The 20,350-nt window shown below is 39.5% G+C and overlaps 1 protein-coding gene across 1 annotated transcript in view; it reads left to right on the top strand.

Moving 5' to 3' along the window:
* The first annotated feature begins 509 nt into the window (after positions 1-509).
* Positions 510-20,350, top strand: part of LOC131077358 (uncharacterized) — a 200,824-nt gene continuing 180,983 nt past the window's right edge. The window contains exon 1 of the mRNA XM_058014843.2: positions 510-806. Within this exon, the coding sequence (XP_057870826.2) occupies positions 732-806 (75 nt within the window). The 5' untranslated portion in view covers positions 510-731. The remainder of the gene's footprint in view (positions 807-20,350) is intronic.

Here is a 20,350-nt window from a genome sequence, read left to right as displayed (position 1 = left end):
GCAAGTACTTGCCTTTTTAGTTTTGTAATTAATTGTAATTTTAATCTTAAATGTAATTCTAATTCTAATTTTAACAAATTTATTATATTTTATTAAATGGATTTTAATTAATTACAAAATTATATAGTTTTAATGGTACTTGTCTTTTTAGTTTTGTTATTGATTGTAATTATAATCCTAAATGTAATTATTAGTCTAATTCTAATAAATTTATTACATTTTGTTAAATATGTTTTAATTAATAATAAAATTATACATTTTTAGTTATATAATTGTAATTGTAATAATAAATGTAATATAAAATTAATTTTCAATTACAATTCTAATCATAATTGTTCTTGTAATCCTAACTTTAATCTGAATCATAATTATAATGTTTTTAAGATTGTAATAATTGACAAATGCTACATGACAAGTATCTATCATTTTAATATTGTAATAGAAGTTATAAATGTAATCAGATAAGAATCTAAGATTTCAATTTTTTGTAACTATTATTGTCTTTTAATCTTAAAAATAAGAATGATTGTTTGAAGGCTTGATCTTGCAATGTAATGGTCAACTTATGACATTGTTAATAATGCCACAAAGGTTCAAATGATACGCATTGCTCACCAAGGTTCGATTGCTAGTTGATAAAGGTTTAAGCGAGTTGACCTTCCCAAGAAAGCTGACATAATTTCAAATCACTCCATACACTTGAAAAAAAGGCAGGTTGTTCTGGTGAAGATATGAAGTTCGAAATATGTGGCGGTCTGGATGCTCCCGATTGGCTACTTGCCGAAATAATCACTCTGGGCAATCTGGTTTGTGTCTTTTAAATTCATTTCATTTCCTTTCTACAATTGTAAAACCTGTATTCATCTCCAATTTATTGACATATACAAAGGCGCGCATCATTCCAGAGAATCTCATTCACATTTGTATATCTGTGCCTGTGAATTAGACACTGCTGCAAAATTTCTGACTTTTCTGTACTTTCAGTGTGTGGAACATTGGATAGATTACATACCTCACTAGGCTCCCCCTGCCCACAACATACAACATAAATTTAATCACATATCTTCGGTAGTATGCAGACTTAATTTCTAGCTCGGTCATGAGATTCAAATCGAGGGGTTCAAGCTTTGAACCATGTATAAGGTAAATAAAAAGAATTCTCTGCATGGGGTTCTTAAGGGAGTCCCATAATTGAATTGGCGTCTGTCTTGGCCATGCCTTAAACATTAACTTTCACATTATGCCTTTTTAATTGAGATATGTCAGGGTCTGGTGGTATGTTAGAGATAGTGCCATTATCGCAATTAAATTTGGCTTGCTCCACTCAAGATATTGTGCAAGTCCCGGGTGAATTTTGGCAGCACATTATCCCTAAGAAATTGCATATAAATCCAATGGTATCTTAAGCTTTGACAGTTCAACTTGAAACTATTTATTTGTAGAAGTAAGTAAACAGCAAAAACCAAAGTGGGATATTGGGGGAGGCAATTCAGTTTTTGGTTTATTGTAGCCTCTCTCAAGTAGAGCTATTAGGCTTCCTTGGGGTAAAATACACCAAGGTGGGATTTGAACTTGAATCAATATCCTTATAGACGTAAATTAATCCCTCTTAACTACCATACTAGCAAGCAAGATTAGTTTTTCATGTCCGTACTTTGGATATACATAATTACATTACTTTAGGGAGCTGAAATGACCAAGGAACATGGCAGAAGAGGGAAACTTTGAAGACTGGTATGTCATTGGACGCACATGACTAAGTGTGATGTTTTCGCTGCTTCTGATAGTGCGACCTTTTTGTATTTGCCATGGTTGAAGTGAATTCACTGTGCTAGATGACAAATCGGCTGCAGTGCTTGTGTTGTTGCCACTTGTTGCAACTTGCTATTTCACCAAAAACGACAAAATACTCAATTTCAAAGCTCTTATTGCACAATAAAGCCTGGACATAGATGTCCGATACTACTCTGAACATTTGGTAGCGTTAAAGAAGTTGTTCTTTTTCTAAAACATCCCATGAAGTACAAAGATTGGGTCCTTTTTGGATCACACCTCCCAAATTAGAGGCTTTTGGTACCTAAAAGCTTAGGGACTTGATGGATCAGGGAGGAAGAACCCCTTAACAGATGACACGTGCTATCCCATCGTGCAGTCTAATACAAAAATTAACTAAAATTTAGTCCCTCTTTGCCTCCAAGCGTTTAGATGATACGATGAAAATTTGCTCGAACATGGATTAACTATTTCAACATTAGCTTTTTCCATAAGTATAATTTTTTTGTTGCCACTCATTTTCCCATGAAGATGCAGGATCTTAGAAGAGTGTTCTTGCCAAAATAATTATACAACATGAAAGATTTACCATTTTTGATAACTTGGTATTTGTTCCTGCTTCAATAGAAAACTCCCTTTTGGTCATACAAGTAGAGGCTGCCAAAGATAACTCCACAAACATTCACAGAAGTATTATCTACCACATTCTCATCAGCAAATGTAGAATCAACAGAAAGCTTTAATTTACGTTGCTTTATCAACAAGCATTTATGTATCATCTTTAATCCAATCTAAACTGGCTTAGGGTGCTGGAAAGTCTTTATCGACTAAACTTTGTGCAATCAAATTAGATTGTGAACATGAATCAAACAAAACACCAATCTTAACACCAGCGACACGTGTCTTAATGCTGAAGAAGGCATCTCTATGCATCACACCAACCTTCTTAGTAGCGCAAGAAATTGAGAATCAATTTCAGAATTGCATTCAATCTGCTTACCCTTATAAATCACTACATCATCTTCATGCATAGAGTGCATAGAGGTTTTCTTATCCTTTTTACCTTGTTTTTGAGGGTTCTCTTTTGGATGTAATTTCCAACAAGATGACTCCTCATGACCATCCTCATCGCAATGGTCACAATTTTTATCTTTTGGATTGGCCTTAACTTAATTTGACTTAGATGAGGAAGTAAAGACATCGATCTCAAGATGATGAGCATGTGAACATGTTTCATCTACGTCCTTTGGTTGGAAATCAATACAGGCCTATAGATATGATTATGAAGACCTCCTATGTATTCATTAGGATATGTTCTTTTAAAAGATCTTTACTGATTTGAATAACCCTTCTACAAAATTCACTAGTTTATTCCTATACTCGTTGTCCCTGATTCTGTTTTAAAAATTGTCATTCCATGCTCTTTCCTCTTTGTGACATATTGGATATAATTGCTTCCAAATTAATTGCTAAAAAATGTTCCCAAGGACTTATAGAAGTATTTTTCAAAGCCAAGGAATACAAGAGACTCTCAAACCAAGACAAAGCATGTTTTGCCAACCTCAGTCTAGCAAATGGGATATTTGATCTAAACTGAGATTATGCATACAGAAACATACCTTGAGTTGTGTAACCTAATTGTGAAGTTTTTTTACATTTGTCTCCTTCAAGTGGCAGTATCTCAATCTTGGCCTCCACCTTGAATAGAGACTTGCCTGGGAGAATCATCTCAACCTTGGGTGCTTCCTATTCCTCCTTGGAACCCTTGTCTTTGTCAAATCTTTTCAAGAGGACTTCCAAAAGGCTTTTTGTTGTCTCCATGGACTGAGACAAACTTGTAATGGCATTCTTTCTTTTTCCACTTGCAGGATTCAATGTCTCTTTGCAATGGTAAAATCCTCTTTTCACTTAATCTATTTGTGGGCATGAACCTGCAAAACACTCACTACACACCTCCCAAAGGAAAGGATATATTCTAATACAATGATCTGTAAATTAGCAAGGATATTCCTCAACTAGCTCATCAATAACAGATTCAATCTTAGCTTAAGAATGCAAAACTGAGCTTGCATGAACAATTAATGAACAAGGTAATGAAGACATAAAAGAAGAGCAAAAGCCATGGAAAGGAGACCAAGATACCTTGGAAAAGTCCGTTGTGGGTAAAAACTCCAGCTGAAATATTTACTGATTTACACTTATGTACTCCAAAAAGCATTTGTAAAGATAGAAGCCTCTCAGGTTTGTACACGGAGCTGATACACTGCTGTCCTAGCTCTAACAGTCCCTCGAAATGCTCTCAGAACCATTCCCCTTCCTCTGCTGGTGTAGCAGTCATGTCTGCCTAGAGAATTCACTATGGAAACTCCATATACAGCCCCCTCAAAAATTCTACAAGCAAGTGAGATTTTCTTTCCACGTACATACATTGATGTTTGGATGTATAAGATTATACTGCTTTAAGGAGCTGAAATGACCAAGAAAACTTGCCAAAAAGGAAAAAATGGAGAATTGGAACACTATTGGATGACTGTGAGTGATGTTTTCACCACTTCCAACTGAGGTGTTTTTGCATTCACTTTGGTAGATGGAAAATTTGTTGCTGCCTTTGCATTTACACAACCTGTTGCAATGGGCAATTTTGAAAAAAGCTGCAAAATACTCAGTTTCAAAGATCTTTGCACAAACCAAGGCCTACTAATGGATGTTCCATACCACCCTGAACATTTTCCAGCATTAAGGAAGTTGTTCTTTGTCTCAAAGCATTGCATGAAGTGCAAAAACTGTGTCCCTTTTCGATTAAGTGCTGTGCAGTTATTCCCTCATGGATAATTGATTGCTCATTTCAGCTAGAAATATGCTTGTTTGCATGCTGGTCAACCTCACAATTAAGCGTTATCATTATAGGGAAGAAGACCATTTGGTTTCTTCTTTAGATAATTGTCCTTTGCGTTGTAGCCATGTAGTTAGTTTATGATTTGGATTTATAAATGTCTATATTACCCCGAGTTTCCGGGATGGGGACGGCAGGGGACGGGGGTACACATTTCTGGGACGGTGGTTTTTTTGCCAATTTTGGAGATGGCTAGGGGATGGCAAAGGGGATGGTTGTATAAAAATAGGGAAAATTAAAAAATATAGGGAAATTTAAAATATTCATATGAAAACATGGATAAAGCATGCACATATACATTATAGAACCTTAACATATAAGAACTAGCAGAGTTCTTATGCCAAATTTGTGTTAAACTGAGAGTCAAAATCAATTGCTTATAGAATTCATTGTAAAAATTCACTGTCAATATGCAGAATTTATGGGGATGTTCCCTACTGAAAAAGAAACCGGGGACGCATCCCCGGGTAACATAGAAATGTAGTTTAGTTAGCAGATTGGAAGGCAATTGATTAGCCAAGGAAGATAGCTCCCAATGGACTTCATCTTCTCTTTCTATCTCCTATTGTCTTGCACTATTAGAAAGTTGATTGTAATCATATCTAAGAATGCGTTTTTGGTTGAAAAGAAATTCCCCTGGTTCACTTTGAAGAAATTGTAGCCTTGTTGCTGATTTATCCAGAATCTTGCATGAAGTGTTTACATGCAATAATTCTGATTTGGTTTGCTGGAATAAGATATTTTTTGAAATAATTTTTGTTGAAGTTTGATTTTAGAACAACAAGGTCATTTTGGTGGCATCAAAAGCACTTTTTTGGCTTTGAGGGAATAACCTGAAAAATGTCAAGGCTTTTTGAAGAAATAGTGAGGTTATCAGCCCTTCATTGAATAATATCCATGTTTGTGGGAAACAAATAATAAAGAATTTCCTTAATGCCTGTTTTCAGAACTTGTCAATCTTTATGAAGAAGAATAAAGTAGGAGTTGTTGCAATTTGAAGAATTGCTGAGAAGACCATAAGCAAAAAAAATATTGTTCAATCTGTTCTCCTACTGCCAAATATCCAAGCACTAGCAAAAGTTTATAGCTTGAGATTAGAAATGAAGATGAAGCTGAAAGATCTCTCTATCATTGTAGTCAACATTCTCTTACGTAAGCTTTTGTTGTTGAAGTCCTCAGTAAAGAGGCTTTGACAAAGATGTGAGCTTTGAGTAACTTACCATACAAAATTCATGCCATCGCTCCAGTACCTTATTTGAATTACAAGGAAGGAACAAATGCAGATGTATTTGAATCTTTTGTTTCAATTCTAGAAATTAGGGTTATCCATTTGAAAAACATTTTTGTCACATTTCCAGGACTTTTATGGGTTTAACCATTGCCTAAGGTTAGTCTCCAAGTTGAATGGCTAGGTCTAAATCAAAAAGAAAACTTACTGACAAATTGTTCCTTGTGAACCAAAACAAAGGCATTCAGAGTAATCACCTTATTTGCTTGTTGGTTAACAATTTTGTCATTGCAAGAGTTGTCAGACTCACCCAATGGGCAGCAACAAAATGCATTAATAAATGGATTAATCGTCATGAAGTTAATGATTCTCCTTTGCTTTTGAGAGGGGCAACTCCCTTGTTTGATGGCATTTTAGATTTATGAGTACTTTTAACCAGAAAGTACCAAAAGGCAAACAAGGGAAAACAAAAAGAGAAGAAGAAAAGAAATCTAACTTTGAACATAAGAACACAATGAAGATTTCTTGAACAAAACAAAAAAGATAAATCACTCCAAATATGTAAGTGCAAAGACCTCCAAATCATCTGCAAGCCAAGAGCGAGGAGTGAGGAAATTAATATAAGGAAAACTCATCGAACACAAGAATAATCAGTTTTTAGAGAAATGTTGACATCAGAACAACAAATCTTAATTAAAATCAAAAGGAGCACAAAGACTCTAGTTTTCTTTTGTACAAAGCTCTTCTATTCTCAGAGAAAAGAAAAGGTCCCTTTTTACAAACAAATCTTTCTTTTATAACTTTACCCCAAAAACTGTAACTGTTTCTTGAAATTATTTAATATTTTAGAGCTATTAGATTTCCACAATCCATTCAATAAATGTATACAGTTTCTGGATTTGATTTTGTAAATTTTTTTAACCATCAACGTTTCGAATCACACTCCGTGATTCATCATCGGGATGTAAGAGAGCTCAAGGAGTTGTAAGATGATGAATCACGGAGTGTGATTCGAAACGTTGATGGTTAAAAAAATTTAAACAATCAGATCCAGAAACTGTATACATTTATTTTTTATTTTAGTTTTGAAAGACTTTACGAATTTCCCTTCAGCCTTTTGGTATGCCTCCTTTATGGACAGATCAAAAATATGAAAGAAAATGAAAAAAGTAGAGTTTCTTTGAATAAGAGTCATTCCAAAACATTGTTGAGGATCAAGACCAAATTGAGCTAATTACTAAGGGTAGTGCCCACTTATAAATGCCATAGTCGAATACAGAACCATAAAATAAACAACATTTAGAGTTTCATCTTTGTTGATGTTGTAGCTAGGTCGGATTCCTTCTAGGGCCGACCTAGCACATGTGGGTGGCTAATTGGCCTATTGGCCTTAGCCACATTATTAGGCAAATTCAATATGCAATGTGTATTTTGAGCTGGCCCTAAATGGGCGATGTAACTTGTGGATGTAATAGGGCTGGGCCTATATCATGTAACTTGTAATTTTGGGCACCAAAATTATGAATATTTGTGAAGCCGACCTAGATGAATAAGGAGTCTATGTTGCATATATATACACAAGGTCCAATCATGCTTCAAACACACATTCACACTTAGCGAATTCCTTCAGCAGAGGACAGCAAACTATATTCCTAAGAACAGTGAACTCCTTCCTAAGAACAATGAACTTCATTCAAGGATAGCGAACTTCATTCCAAAGGGCAGCGAACCAATTCTAAGGGTCAGAGAACCCATTCAGAGGCTGCAAACACTCCATTATCAGTGAATGGTGTTTATGATCTGTCCTTGATCAGTAGATAAGTACATTGTACTGCTGTGCCCTAGTTTGGCTTCATCTGTGCATATACTACTGTTCTAAGTGCTTCAAGTGTTGAAGCAGATTTGTAAAGTTATCTATTGATTATTGCATAATAAGATCTGAGATTATTGCTGGGTTTTTCACCTCCAAGAGGGGGGTTTTCCTAGGGTATTTCTGGTGTTCCTTGTGTTCATTGTTTGATTCTCTATTATTGCTATCTATATCTAACAGTCTGATCTAAAATTAACATGGTATCAGAGCTAAGGTTGACTTAGTTGTGATCAGACCTTGTGATAGTAGTGCTCCTTCCTCATCCTCTTCATGCCATTTTCCAGCATTCAAGATGATATACAGTCTGAAAGTTGATGACAGACTTGAAGGAGCCTCGAATTTCACTTTTTGGATATTCAGAATCCTTGTCACCCTCGAAGAAAATGATCTTTTGGAGTTTGGGCAAGGAGAGGATCAGCCTGTGCCTGAAGACAAAGATGAATTGCTTCAGTTCAAGAAGAATGCTGTCAAAGCCAAGAAGATTTTGATTGACTCCGTGAAAGATCATCTTGTTCCTATCATCTCCAAGATGTCTTCAGCCAAGGATATGTTCAAGGCTTCGGAAGGCATGTATGAGATCAACAACACAAGTAGAGCACTTGCATTAAGGCAGCAACTTCATCAAGTCAAGATGGCAAAGGGAGAATCAGTCATCACCTACTTATGAAGATTTCAGAATTAAAAGATCAACTTTGTGCCATTGGAGATGAAGTTGTGGACAAGGATTTTGTCATGCTTGCATTAAATGGTCTTCCTCACTCTTGGGAGCCATTTATTCAAGGCATAAGTGGGAGATCCAAATTTACCAAGTTTGACCGCCTCCGTGCTGGTTGAATTCAAGAGGAATCAAGATTGGCTGCAAGAGGAATTATCAAAAGCTCTCATGGTGAAGACAATCATGTTCTTGCTGCTCAGTCCATCAAGAAGAAAGGAGGCTTTTGGAAGAAGAACAATTTCAAGAGAAATAGAGAACAAAGGTCTGATCCAGCCCCTGATTCAAAGAAGAAGAAGGATCTTTCACACATCAAGTGTTTCAGGTGTGACAAGTTCGGTCACTATGCTAGGGACTGCTTATCCCAGCCAAAGCAACAAGGAGCAAACATAAATGAAGTTTCAAATCAGAATGATGCTGAAGACTTCCTCTTCATCTCTGCCTTGTCAAGCAATGTTCCTACAGACAGTCATACATGGCTGATTGATAGTGGAGCATCTAGACACATCACCAACTACCGGGAGCATCTGTCAGACTTGGTGGAGAAGGAGTCCAACCTACACGTGATCATTGGAGATGATGCACACTATTCTGTAAGAGGTTTTGGTACTACTTCCCTTAACTTGGATTCTGGAATTTCTCTTCACCTCAATGATATATTGTTTGTACCAGGAATCAAGAGGAACCTTATCTCCATATCTGCATTAGAAGATAAAGGTAATCAGATTGCATTTTCTGAGGGAAGAGTTCTTGCATGGCCTAAGAAGTCCAACATCAAATCAGCTCGTGTCATTGGGAATCGGTATGGGAGCCTATATAAGCTTTCAACTCGTCCAGTTCAAGCTCTCATTCATGAAGCACCTGAGTCAAGCGAGCTTTGGCATAGAAGACTTGGACATCTTCATTTCCGAGCCCTTCCTACCCTAGAGAAGATGGTTAAAGGTATGCCTAAACTTAGTCATATTCATAATGATACATGTAAAGGTTGTGCTATGGGTAAAAACACTAAGAGTCCATTACGTCAAAGTGAAAGTAGGTCTAAAGAGAAATTAGCTCTTGTGCATTCTGATTTATGTGGACCTATGTCTGTTGCTTCTCCAATTGGATTCTTGTATTATGTAATCTTCATAGATGACTACTCTAGGAAAACATACTTTCTAAAGTCAAAAGAATCGGATGAAGTTCTAGGTAGATTCAAAGAGTTTAAGGCCTTAGCTGAAAATCTATCTGGGAAAAGAATTAAAGTATTAAGGTCTGACAATGGAGGTGAATACACCTTGGGTAGTTTTCATGATTTTTGTATTGAGGCAGGAATCAAGAGGGAGTTTTGTGTTCCCTACAACCCTCAACAAAATGGGGTTGCAGAAAGAAAAAGTAGATCTATAGTTGAGGCTGGAAAAGCTATGATTCATGATTAGGACTTGCAGACTTTTCTTTGGGCTGAAGCATCTAGAACAACAGTATACATTCAGAATAGATGCCCTCATAGTGTATTGAAGGATATGACTCCAGAAGAAGCATTTTCAGGGATCAAACCTGATATTAGCCACTTGAGGATCTTTGGGAGTCCAGTATATACTCATGTACCCAAAGAGAAGAGAACCAAGTTGGGACCTTCGGGAAAGAGAGGAATTCTTGTGGGTTACAGCAAAACCTCCAAAGCATTCAAAATCTACATTCCAAGTTAGAAGTACATTGAGGTTAGTAGAGATGTTACCTTTGAAGAAGATATTGCATTCAAAAAGTTCAAAATTTCAAGTATGGAGATTGACTGTGAAGTTCATGATAACCCTCAAAACTTGGATATTGATCATGATATTGAGATTCAGAGGGAGTCTACTGAACCTGAAGAGCATGATGATCCAGTTGAGCCTATGGATCCTACTGATGGGCCTAGAGATATTATAGTGAGCAAGAAGAGACCCCTTTGGGCAAGAAACACTATGCAGGAGGCATAAAAGTTTGCAGCTCCAAGTGGCACATTCAGAGAAAGTAGGAGACCTCAAAAGTTCTACAACTATGCTGCATTGATGTGCAACATCATTGGGTTTGAACCTTCCAGCGTTGAAAAGGCCATGAACCAGCAAGCATGGAAGAATGCTATGGATGAAGAATATCGGTCTATCATCAAGAATGATGTTTGGGATATTGTGCCTAGACCCAAAGGTAAGTCAGTTGTATCTTCCAAATGGTTGTTTAAAATTAATCATGCTACTGATGGAAGTATTAAGAAATACAAAGCTAGGTTTGTGGCTCGTGGCTTCTCTCAAAAGGAATGTATAGATTATGAGGAAACCTTTGCCCCTGTGGCTCAATATTCTTCTATCAGGACTATCATTACTATTGCTACAGCTAAGGGATGAAAGTTACATCAGATGGATGTAAAGACAACTTTTCTTAATGGAGTCATTGAAGAAGAGGTTTACATAGAGCAACCTGAAGGCTTCGTGATCCATGAGAAAGAGTCTCATGTATGCAGATTGAAGAAAGCATTATATGGCCTTAAGCAGGCTCCCTTTGCTTGGTATGAAAGAATTGACAAGTACTTGGTAAGCTTAGGCTTCTGTAAGAATGATGTTGATCCAAATATTTACTTCAAGGTATTCAATGGTGAGATGTTAATTTTGGTTTTATATGTTGATGATTTATTTCTGACTGGAGAAGATCATCTCATTCTTAGATGTAAGAAAGAACTGACTTCATAATTTGAAATGAAAGATCTAGGTCTCATGCATTTCTTTCTAGGGCTAGAAGTATGGCAAAGACCTAGTGAGAGTATTCTCAGTCAAGGAAAATATACCATTGATATTTTGAAGAGGTTTGGAATGTTAGATTGTAAACCTATGTCTGCTCCTATGGAATCTAACTTGAAGAAGTTGAGTGAATCTGCAGCTAGTTCATATCTTGTGGATCCTACTGAGTATCGACAATTAATTGGATCCTTGATGTATCTAGTTAACACTAGACCTGATATTTGCTGTGTAGTGAGTGCTCTCAGTCAGTTTATGTGTGAACCTAGACAAATTCATCTAGTTGTAGCCAAGCATATCTTGAGATACTTGCGTGGCACAGTTGGATATGGGTTAAAGTACTCTTCCAACACAGTACTGAACTTGGAAGGTTATTCTGATTTTGATTGGGCATGAAGTGTCACTGATCGTAAGAGCACTTTTGGAGTTTGCTTCAGCTTGGGGACCGCTATGATTTCTTGGTGTAGTAGGAAACAATCTTCAGTGGCATTGAGTACTGTAGAAGCAGAATACATTGTTGCATGTGTGGCAGCTAGAGAAGCAGTGTGGCTTCGAAAACTTCTTGCAGGATTGTTTGGACAACCTTGGGAGCCTACAGTTATCCATAGTGATAACCAGAGCTGTGTGAAGCTTTCTGCTAATCCAATGTTTCATGATAGAACAAAGCATGTAGAAATTTATTATCACTATATTAGGGATATGGTGCAAAAGAATGTTGTTCAGTTGAAGTACATCAGCACTGATGAGCAAACATAAGATGTTCTCACCAAGCCTCTTGCTTGAGTGAAGTTTGCATACTTTCAAGATAAGCTTGGAGTTGTGGAGAATGAAGCTCTAGCTGAGAGGGAGTCTTAGCATCAGTGATACATTGAGATGTATCTTTTACCCTTTGTGAGTAGGCTTGGTGGAACCACCCTCTGCGAGTAGGCATGGTGGTAATGCACTCTTCTCTAGGAGAAGTTTGAGGTGAAAGCCCTCTTCCACCCTCTGTGAGTAGGCATGGTGGATTCACCCTCTGCGAGTAGGTATGGTGGATCCCATGGAACGAATTCCATGATCTAGCACTTGTGTTTATTCACCCTTTGGGAGTAGCTATAGTGAACGTCATGTTGAGATGATGACATCACGATTGCGTGATGGGCACTTGTGTTTACTTGTTTTCATTCATGGGTGTAGCCATGATGGACCCACCCTCTGGGAGTAGCCATGGTGGATGTCACTACGTGACTCATATGTTGAGAAAGACTCCTCCCTAGCTAAGAGGGAGTGTTGATGTTTTAGCTAGGTCGGATTCCTTCTAGGGCCGACCTAGCACATGTGGGTGGCTAATTGGTCTATTGGCCTTAGCCACATTATTAGGCAAATTCAATATGCAACGTGTATTTTGAGCTGACCCTAAATGGGTGATGTAACTTGTAATAAGTAATGTAACTTGTGGATGTAAAAGGGCTGGGCCTATATCATGTAACTTGTGGATGTAATAGGGCTGGGCCATATCATGTAACTTGTAATTTTGGGCGCCAAAATTATGAATATTTGTGAAGCCGACCTAGATGAATAAGGAGGTTATGTTGCATATATATACACAAGGTTCAATCATGCTTCAAACACACATTCACACTTAGCGAATTCCTTCAGCAGAGGACAGCGAACTATATTCCTAAGAACAACGAACTCCTTCCTAAGAACAACGAACTTCATTCAAGGATAGCGAACTTCATTCCAAAGGGCAGCGAACCAATTCCAAGGGTCAGCGAATCCATTCAGAGGCTGCAAACACTCCATTATCAGTGAATGGTGTTTATGATCTGTCCTTTTTGATCAGCAGATAGCACTGGCACCTCCAATCGTGCGGCTGCTTGGTCTACCTGTGGCGGTCGTTTTGCCCTTACGTGGCTGTGTGGATTGTGCGGGCTTGGTCTCTTTTTTGGTTTTTTCTTTTCCCTTTTGCGGCTGTTGCGTGTTGGTGTGCGTAACCCTTGTTGTGCGTGTTGATCGGGCCGTGCGGTGCGTGGTCGGGCCATGCGGTGCGTCTTCCTCCTCCTCTATCCCTTGCTGTGCGGCGGTGTTCGGTGTTGTGCGGTGTGCGGTGCGGTGTGCGGCGTTTTAACCTTGCGCGGCGGTGTCTTCATGCGGCGCTTTATATTTTTCGCGGCCTTCGGTGGCTCCCACCGCACGGTGGTGCCACCGTCAGTGGTTCCACCGCACGATGGTTCCATCGTACGGTGATGCCACCTTCGGTGGGCCCACCGTACGGTGGCATTTTTCTCTTTTTTTTTTTTGGTACTTTTACGTTTTTTGTTTTTTGTTTTTATATATTTTTTTCCTCCAACCGTACGGTCATCTACCGTACGGCCCCGTACGGTGGCATTTTTTTCTTTTCTCTCTTTTTTTTTTGTCCCTTACGATCGCTGTCGTACGACCGTGCGATTTTTTTTCTCTTTTTTTTTTTTGGTAAGTTGTCTAAAGAGTCTTCGGCTCGGGTCCCCTGTCTCTGGGATCGCCCTTCATCCTTCTCGTTTTTCCTCGCCCAAAAGTCTCCTGCTTTTGTCCTGTGCCTCTCAAGTCGCTTGCCCGGCCTCTTAGGTCCCCTTCCATCCTCTTGGGTCCCCCTTCGGGCTCTCGAGTGTCCGTCCGGCCTCTCGGGTCCCCTGCGCGCTTCGCGTGATAGGGTTTCAATTTAAACCTATTGGTGGCAAGTTTATTTTCCATGGCCATCCGAAGACTTGGAACCACAAATTCTATAGGGACCACGGCCTCCTTCCCGTACATAAGAAGAAGAAGGATAATAAAGATTTTGAAGGCTGCGGCCTTCCACACAGGGTTCCAATCGTTGCCGACACTCTTTGGATTATTTACGTCGCCAGGGTTTGGGGCGTCTCCCTTCCAATATTCTCTGTATTCTGGAGGATATTGATCTGGCTCCTCTCCTTCGACGCTTAATACGTTACAGGAGGGTGAGAACATCTCATAGTCCTCCTGCTGCCAATGGAACAATCCATTTAGTGAATCTGTGTCATCCTCCGAACAGCAACCTTCGATTTTTAATATGCCTTCGGCATCTGGGTCCATCCCCTCTCTCCCTTCGTCTCGTGGGTCATTTTCCCTCTCGGATTCAGATCCCGAGGAAGAGGCAAGTTCCTCGCTCACCAACTGCGTCCGGAGATCAATAGTGAATTTCTTGCCTCCGCTCTCCATCAAGAGTGTATTTCGTTTCCAGTTGTGGTTTGCTTTCGCTGCCACCAACCATCCTCTTCCAAGTATGGCGTCATACCCTTTCTGTTTCAATGGAATGACCACGAAGTCGAGTACAAAAGGTTGTGCACCCACAGTGACTTGCTATGCCATCAACATGCCGAGGGATTTAATCCCGTGCTGGTCTGCACCTAGCAGATTAAACGTAGGTGGCCACAGAGTGGGCTTTCCTAGCTTTTTCCATGTGTTCTCCGGAAGGACATTTACTCCGGAACCGCCGTCTACTATAGTATCCGTCAGGATGGTGCCGAGGATACCCATCTCCACCACGGCTGGGTGTCGGCCATTGTTGATAGTAAGTACAACTGGATTTGTTGCCGAGCTTCCTAGTATGGGAGCGTCCATGTTTCTCGGTTTGGGTTTATCAGCCTTTGTGCCCAACAACATTATCCCCAATTGCGGTATGGTGTGTAGGAGGTCTTCCAGTTTCACAGGTACCTCCATTTGGAGCATCTGTCATACAATGTTCCTCTCCGCGTCTGTGCAGTAGGGTCCCGATGACTCGTGTGTCTCTCCCCGTTGGGCTTTCATGGCCCTTTCTATTTCCTCCCTTGCCTCCGTCATTCTCTGCTTCTCCGTGCGGGGATGGGGGTATCGGGCTTCCTTTGCCTGCCCTCGGGTAAGAGCAAGGATGGCTTCTTTACCCCGTGTGTTGCCTTCGATATCAATCAAATTGGCCCCTACGCCAGACTTCGGACAATCGATATCTTCATGGTCACCGGGGCCACACCACCGACATAGCTTTTGAGCGGTGTCATTGTTATTACACTCTCGTGCGTAATGACCCCATTGATTGCAAGCCCTACATTGAATCATCGGGCGTCCCTTCGCATCGTATTGGACCCTGTTTCTGGTGGAATTATTATTATTCCCCCGTCCGCCTTGTCGGTTTCCTCGGTAGCCTCCGGAAGATGCATTATTGTTTGAATCCGATGTGGAGGGCTGCTCATGTGCAAAGAGCACTTGCTGGTTACGTGCCTTCAGATTGTATGGGCATTCCTTCGTAGAATGTCCCATGATCTGGCAGATGTCACAGAATGCCTTCTTGGGACAGGCACCCTTTGTGTGGCCGCTCTCCTTACAATCCGTGCACCACAGTTCATCATCCTTGCTTGTGGTCCCCTTCATTGTCTTAAACTCTTTTAACATCCGTTCCATATCCTTCTGAAGGGCCGTGACTTTCTTCTTCGGCTTCTCATCACTGCTAATCTCTTCTTCCGACGTATCATCTTCAGAGGATGACGAAGATCTATTCTTCTTCTTTTTGGCCGTCTTATTTTCACTTTCCAAGTCCATGGCCCGGTTGTATGCATCATCGTATGATGTCAGAGGCACAATTTTCATCTTTCGTCGTAGCTTAGGGTTCAGACCCTCGACAAACCACCGCTTCTTTAAGCCATCAGCCGATTGGCTTTCCATCTTTCCGACTAGTTCCTTTAGCCGGCGGCCATATGCCCGTACGGTCTCCTTCTTTCCTTGCTTTGTTCCATAGATTTCAGAGACTATCTCATTATCATCTCGGAGAAGCCGAAATTCCTTCTCGAATGCTTTCTTCAATTCATCCCACGTAGTTACCCCGGTTTTATCCAAGTCTGACTACCAGTCAATAGCCACTCCTCTCAGTGTGGCGGGGAACTGCTTCATCCATTCATCCTAGTCAGTCACCCCGTTGGCTGTCCAGATGGTTTTGCAGGTACGGCAATGCCGTGCGGGATCATCTTTGCTATCCCCGTTGAATTTGGGCAACTTCTGTTTGGTCGCCATTGATGGAAGTCGTCCACTTGGAGGTGGTTGTGGCCGTGTCTGCCCTCCGGCGCTGCTCCCTCCGATGCCGTTGATGTCTCTTGTGGTGGTGACCAAAGGTACGGTGTTCTGCCTTGTACCTACCGTGCAGTTAGCTTCCCCTTCGCCGTCACCCGTGCCCGGCTCCCTTCGGTGATCCTCCCTTTGTGGCGTGAGAGATAAGTTTTTGAACCGATCTCGAGTCTCTTCAACTAGTTCTCTCCGTAACCTAGTTTCCTCCAGAAACTCTTCGAGGCTTCTCGCTCTACAGTAGTCTGGCGACGCGTAGAAATTCCCCTCGGCTTCTGCACCTTCCGTGACACCTCCTTGGTTCCCTTCGGGCAACCCTTCGGCAGGTCGTCCTTTGGCAAGTTGCCTCAGCCTCCGTCTATGTTCTACACGTTGTTCCAGAATCAAAGCCTTCTGCGCAGGCTCCCACTCGTCGGTTTCTAATTTCTTATTTCTGTCTTTATTCAATAAATTGGGCATTAATTGTGGTACAATTTCATGTTTCACAACACATAAACCAAAACACAACACGTCTTTATTAATTCATTCTTTTGTATACAATCAACATAATTCTTCTGCTTCTAACAGTGTTCTTTATTTCTCTCCCTTCACAATTTAAGGATTATTTGTCCTTCGTCAGTCTTCCCTACGTCTGTCATCCTGGCGCTCATGAAATTCTCGTAAGATTTGTTGTCGTCGGTTCTCACGGTAGGTGTCTTCTCTGCGGTTTTGAAGAGCCAAAAATGCTTGAGCCAGAAGGTTAGGCAAATTGCTCATTAACCGATTCACCGCCGGGCTTACACCAAGCGCGCTCCACACAGCATCCTCTGGAACAGCCTTAATGGTGGCTTCCCTCCGTACGTGTGTTTCGATGGCCGCTTGAAGGATGCAAGAGAAATCTTTTGTGAGTGTTCGTTCTCCTTCGAACAGTTCTTGGTGATCCTCGTCAGGTTTACTGCTCGTCCCCTCGGGCAATGGTTGTCCCATTATCCCTGTGCCATGTAGTATATTCCCGTCCCTCCCGAAATAATTTCGGAAGCGGCGCCAAATGTTTACCTCACTGGGTAAACAGGAAGAATACAGAAACTGAACAGCGATGCACAATGCAATTACAAAGGAAGTACCAGAATAAGCTTTCCATTAATGTCAAAAGATGTTCATATTATAATCTGTCGTCCACATTACATGTCCTCCAACACCCGGAGGTGGTACAATATATGACAGCCGAAGGGGTGCGACACAACCGTCGCGACTCCAACTACCTACCCGTCGGCTAACTAACTGACCGCCGTAACTCATTATTACCGACGACAACATAAACATAATATACCAACATAACATAATGATTATTCCCGTCAACAATAAGTACATTGTACTGCTGTGCCCTAGTTTGGCTTCATCTGTGCATATACTATTGTTCTAAGTGCTTCAAGTGTTGAAGCAGATTTGTAAAGTTATCCATTGATTATTGCATAATAAGATCTAAGATTATTGTTGGGTTTTTCACCTCCAAGAGGGAGGTTTTCCCAGGGTATTTTTGGTGTTCCTTGTGTTCATTGTTTGATTCTCTGTTATTGCTATCTATATCTAACAGTCTGATCTAAAATTAACAATCTTCGCTCCAGGTCGAGTTCATTTCATTTGGGTAGGCGACAAAAGGTTATATGAAATAGGCTTTGAGCATCCCAGCATAAGCAGGTCACAAACACCACTTTGTTCACATTTTATTTTCAAATAAGTTGCCACTCTTTGGATTGCTAATACATACCAACAGCCTCCAATGGCATTAGATGCAATAAAATATGCTATCAAGTTTAGGCCCAAACCCTACCACATCGTACTGAAAATATAGCTCGTCACTTGTTGCATTCTTCTCATAAGACATATATAATGGTAAACCTTAGGTAGATATTGGAATAAGAATATTAGGAGCAACACAATCATGATCAGAGTGGTGCTAGACTTGCAGGCCTTGAAGTTCTGAAAATCCATCCTAGTGCTGCCTTGAAAATTAGTGAGTATATTGTTCTAGCTGTCTCCATTGTTGACAATGCCTTTGGCTTGGACATAGATCATTTCAGCGTTTAGACAACTAGAAACCAATATTAGTATTGGCATGTAATGTCCCCTATTTTATGCAATATTTTTCTGTAAGCGTTTAGCCAGTTTTAGGGTTTTCCGGTAAGCCCTTGGGTGTGCTGGAGATAACTCCAAAGATCTTGGAGAGCTAGGGTTCATTTTTTATTGGTGTTTGATGATGGCTTTGAGTTTGGTTGGTGATTTGGATTGCAATGATGCTTTCCATAGTGTTTTTGGCTTCTTAGACTCTTCTCCCCACTTCTTGGAGAGCATGTCTATTTATTGTAAGTTCCTGTTTTGGCACCGAACATCTGCCCTAAGCTTTAGTTACTCCTTGGTGTGATTAGTTTTGGATTTTGGGCCTTGATAGTGGTTTTTGCAACATGGTTGGGAATATTTAAATGATACACTGAAGTTCTAATGTTAATGTTATAATATTCTATTTTTGTGTTATATTAATAAAGTAATTTTATGCCTCCTCAAGTGGATGCCTAGGGAAGGTAGACTTGGACATAAGTTAATTTTAAATTGTCGAGAAGGACATTTGAGGGAAAATGAATTATTTTGAATTTAAAATTGGCTTATTTTCCCTCCAACTCTATAAAGGGAGGTCATGGGTTTTCATTTCCATTATTCAAAAGTGCACACATAACAAGATGTTGTTGGATTGAACGAAGAGTTCTTCCAAGGATTGATTGAGGATGGAAACTCTCATCAAATCACTAGTTTTGGATTTGAGAAATGGTCCTTAACTGGTTGGAATGATTTTGCACATGAATTACTTTGTTTTCACAAAGTTTTGGAATTTGGGGTTTCTTGTTTTCACTAAGTTTTGGAATTTAGGGTTTCAGATAAAATGAAAATATTCAAGGTATTTTGATTGTTGACTTATAGGTTAAGTCACCGCATTCACCAAATTTCATACATGAAATTCAAAATTTGGCAAATTTCAATAAAACATTAAAAATTCGTTCAAGTTCGGCCCAAAATTCATATGAAGCAAAACTAGGGCTTTTAAAATTGAAATAAATTCTGCCGTCTGATACACATTCACATTTAGGAGGAATAGGCGCGAATCTCAGGTAGAATGAATAAGTGTATTCTCCTTAAGCTGCGTTGGAACGATCGATTTGATTAAAATTGCTCTCACGCCATCGATCCGTTGCGGAAAAAGCCTTTCGAAGGGGAGTTTATCAGAATTCATAACAATTTTGATTGAAGGCCCGATATACAATAGTCATGGTGAGCCCCCCATTCGACCACTTCGACCATTTAGTATAAAGATAATGTATTAAAAGTATAATATTGTATTTTTAATTTAGTAATATATAAGACTGTATTATAAATTACGGAATATGAAGAGGAGTGTTTTAAATTTATTATAATGTATTATAAATTTATAATATAGATTTATTTATAATAATTTAATTAACATTGTAAAATATTTATATTAATTTTAAATTTAATATAATATTATATAATTTTAATAAATAATAAATTTGATTATTTCATTTCAAATTTATTTTATTTTATAATAGTATTTCAAATCTATTTAAAATTTCAAGTTATTGATAATTTTATGAATTTATTATTTATATATTTAAAAAATTTAAATTTATATAGGCAAGTTTAATGCTGAATTTTTTTTCCGAATATTTTGCCCTTGCCGAACTTCATCCGAATTTTATGGTTGCCGAACTCGAATTCGAATTCGAACGCGGTGACTTAGCTTATAGGTTTGTTTCTTGGTAATTGTGTAGAGATTTTTGGTTTGTTAATAGAGATTTTAGAGGGGCTTCATGTAGCTAGCTGTACCATCTCGAGAAGTGGGCTGTACCTCCCGTTGGTGCTAATAAGGCTGAGCTTTTGGGTTTAACGATTTTGGGTATTGATCCAATGTTATTGTGATTGTTGGGCAACCCATTTTGAATCATTTTTCTAGTGGTTAACTACTGTGTCTCCATTCCTAGAAGGGATGTACAATTTGAGCAGGGTGACT

Source organism: Cryptomeria japonica, chromosome 4 (genome assembly GCF_030272615.1).
Source record: "Cryptomeria japonica chromosome 4, Sugi_1.0, whole genome shotgun sequence".
NCBI lineage: Eukaryota > Viridiplantae > Streptophyta > Pinopsida > Cupressales > Cupressaceae > Cryptomeria > Cryptomeria japonica.
Note: the sequence above shows the minus strand (reverse complement) of the source record. Positions and strands in the feature narration are given on the sequence as shown.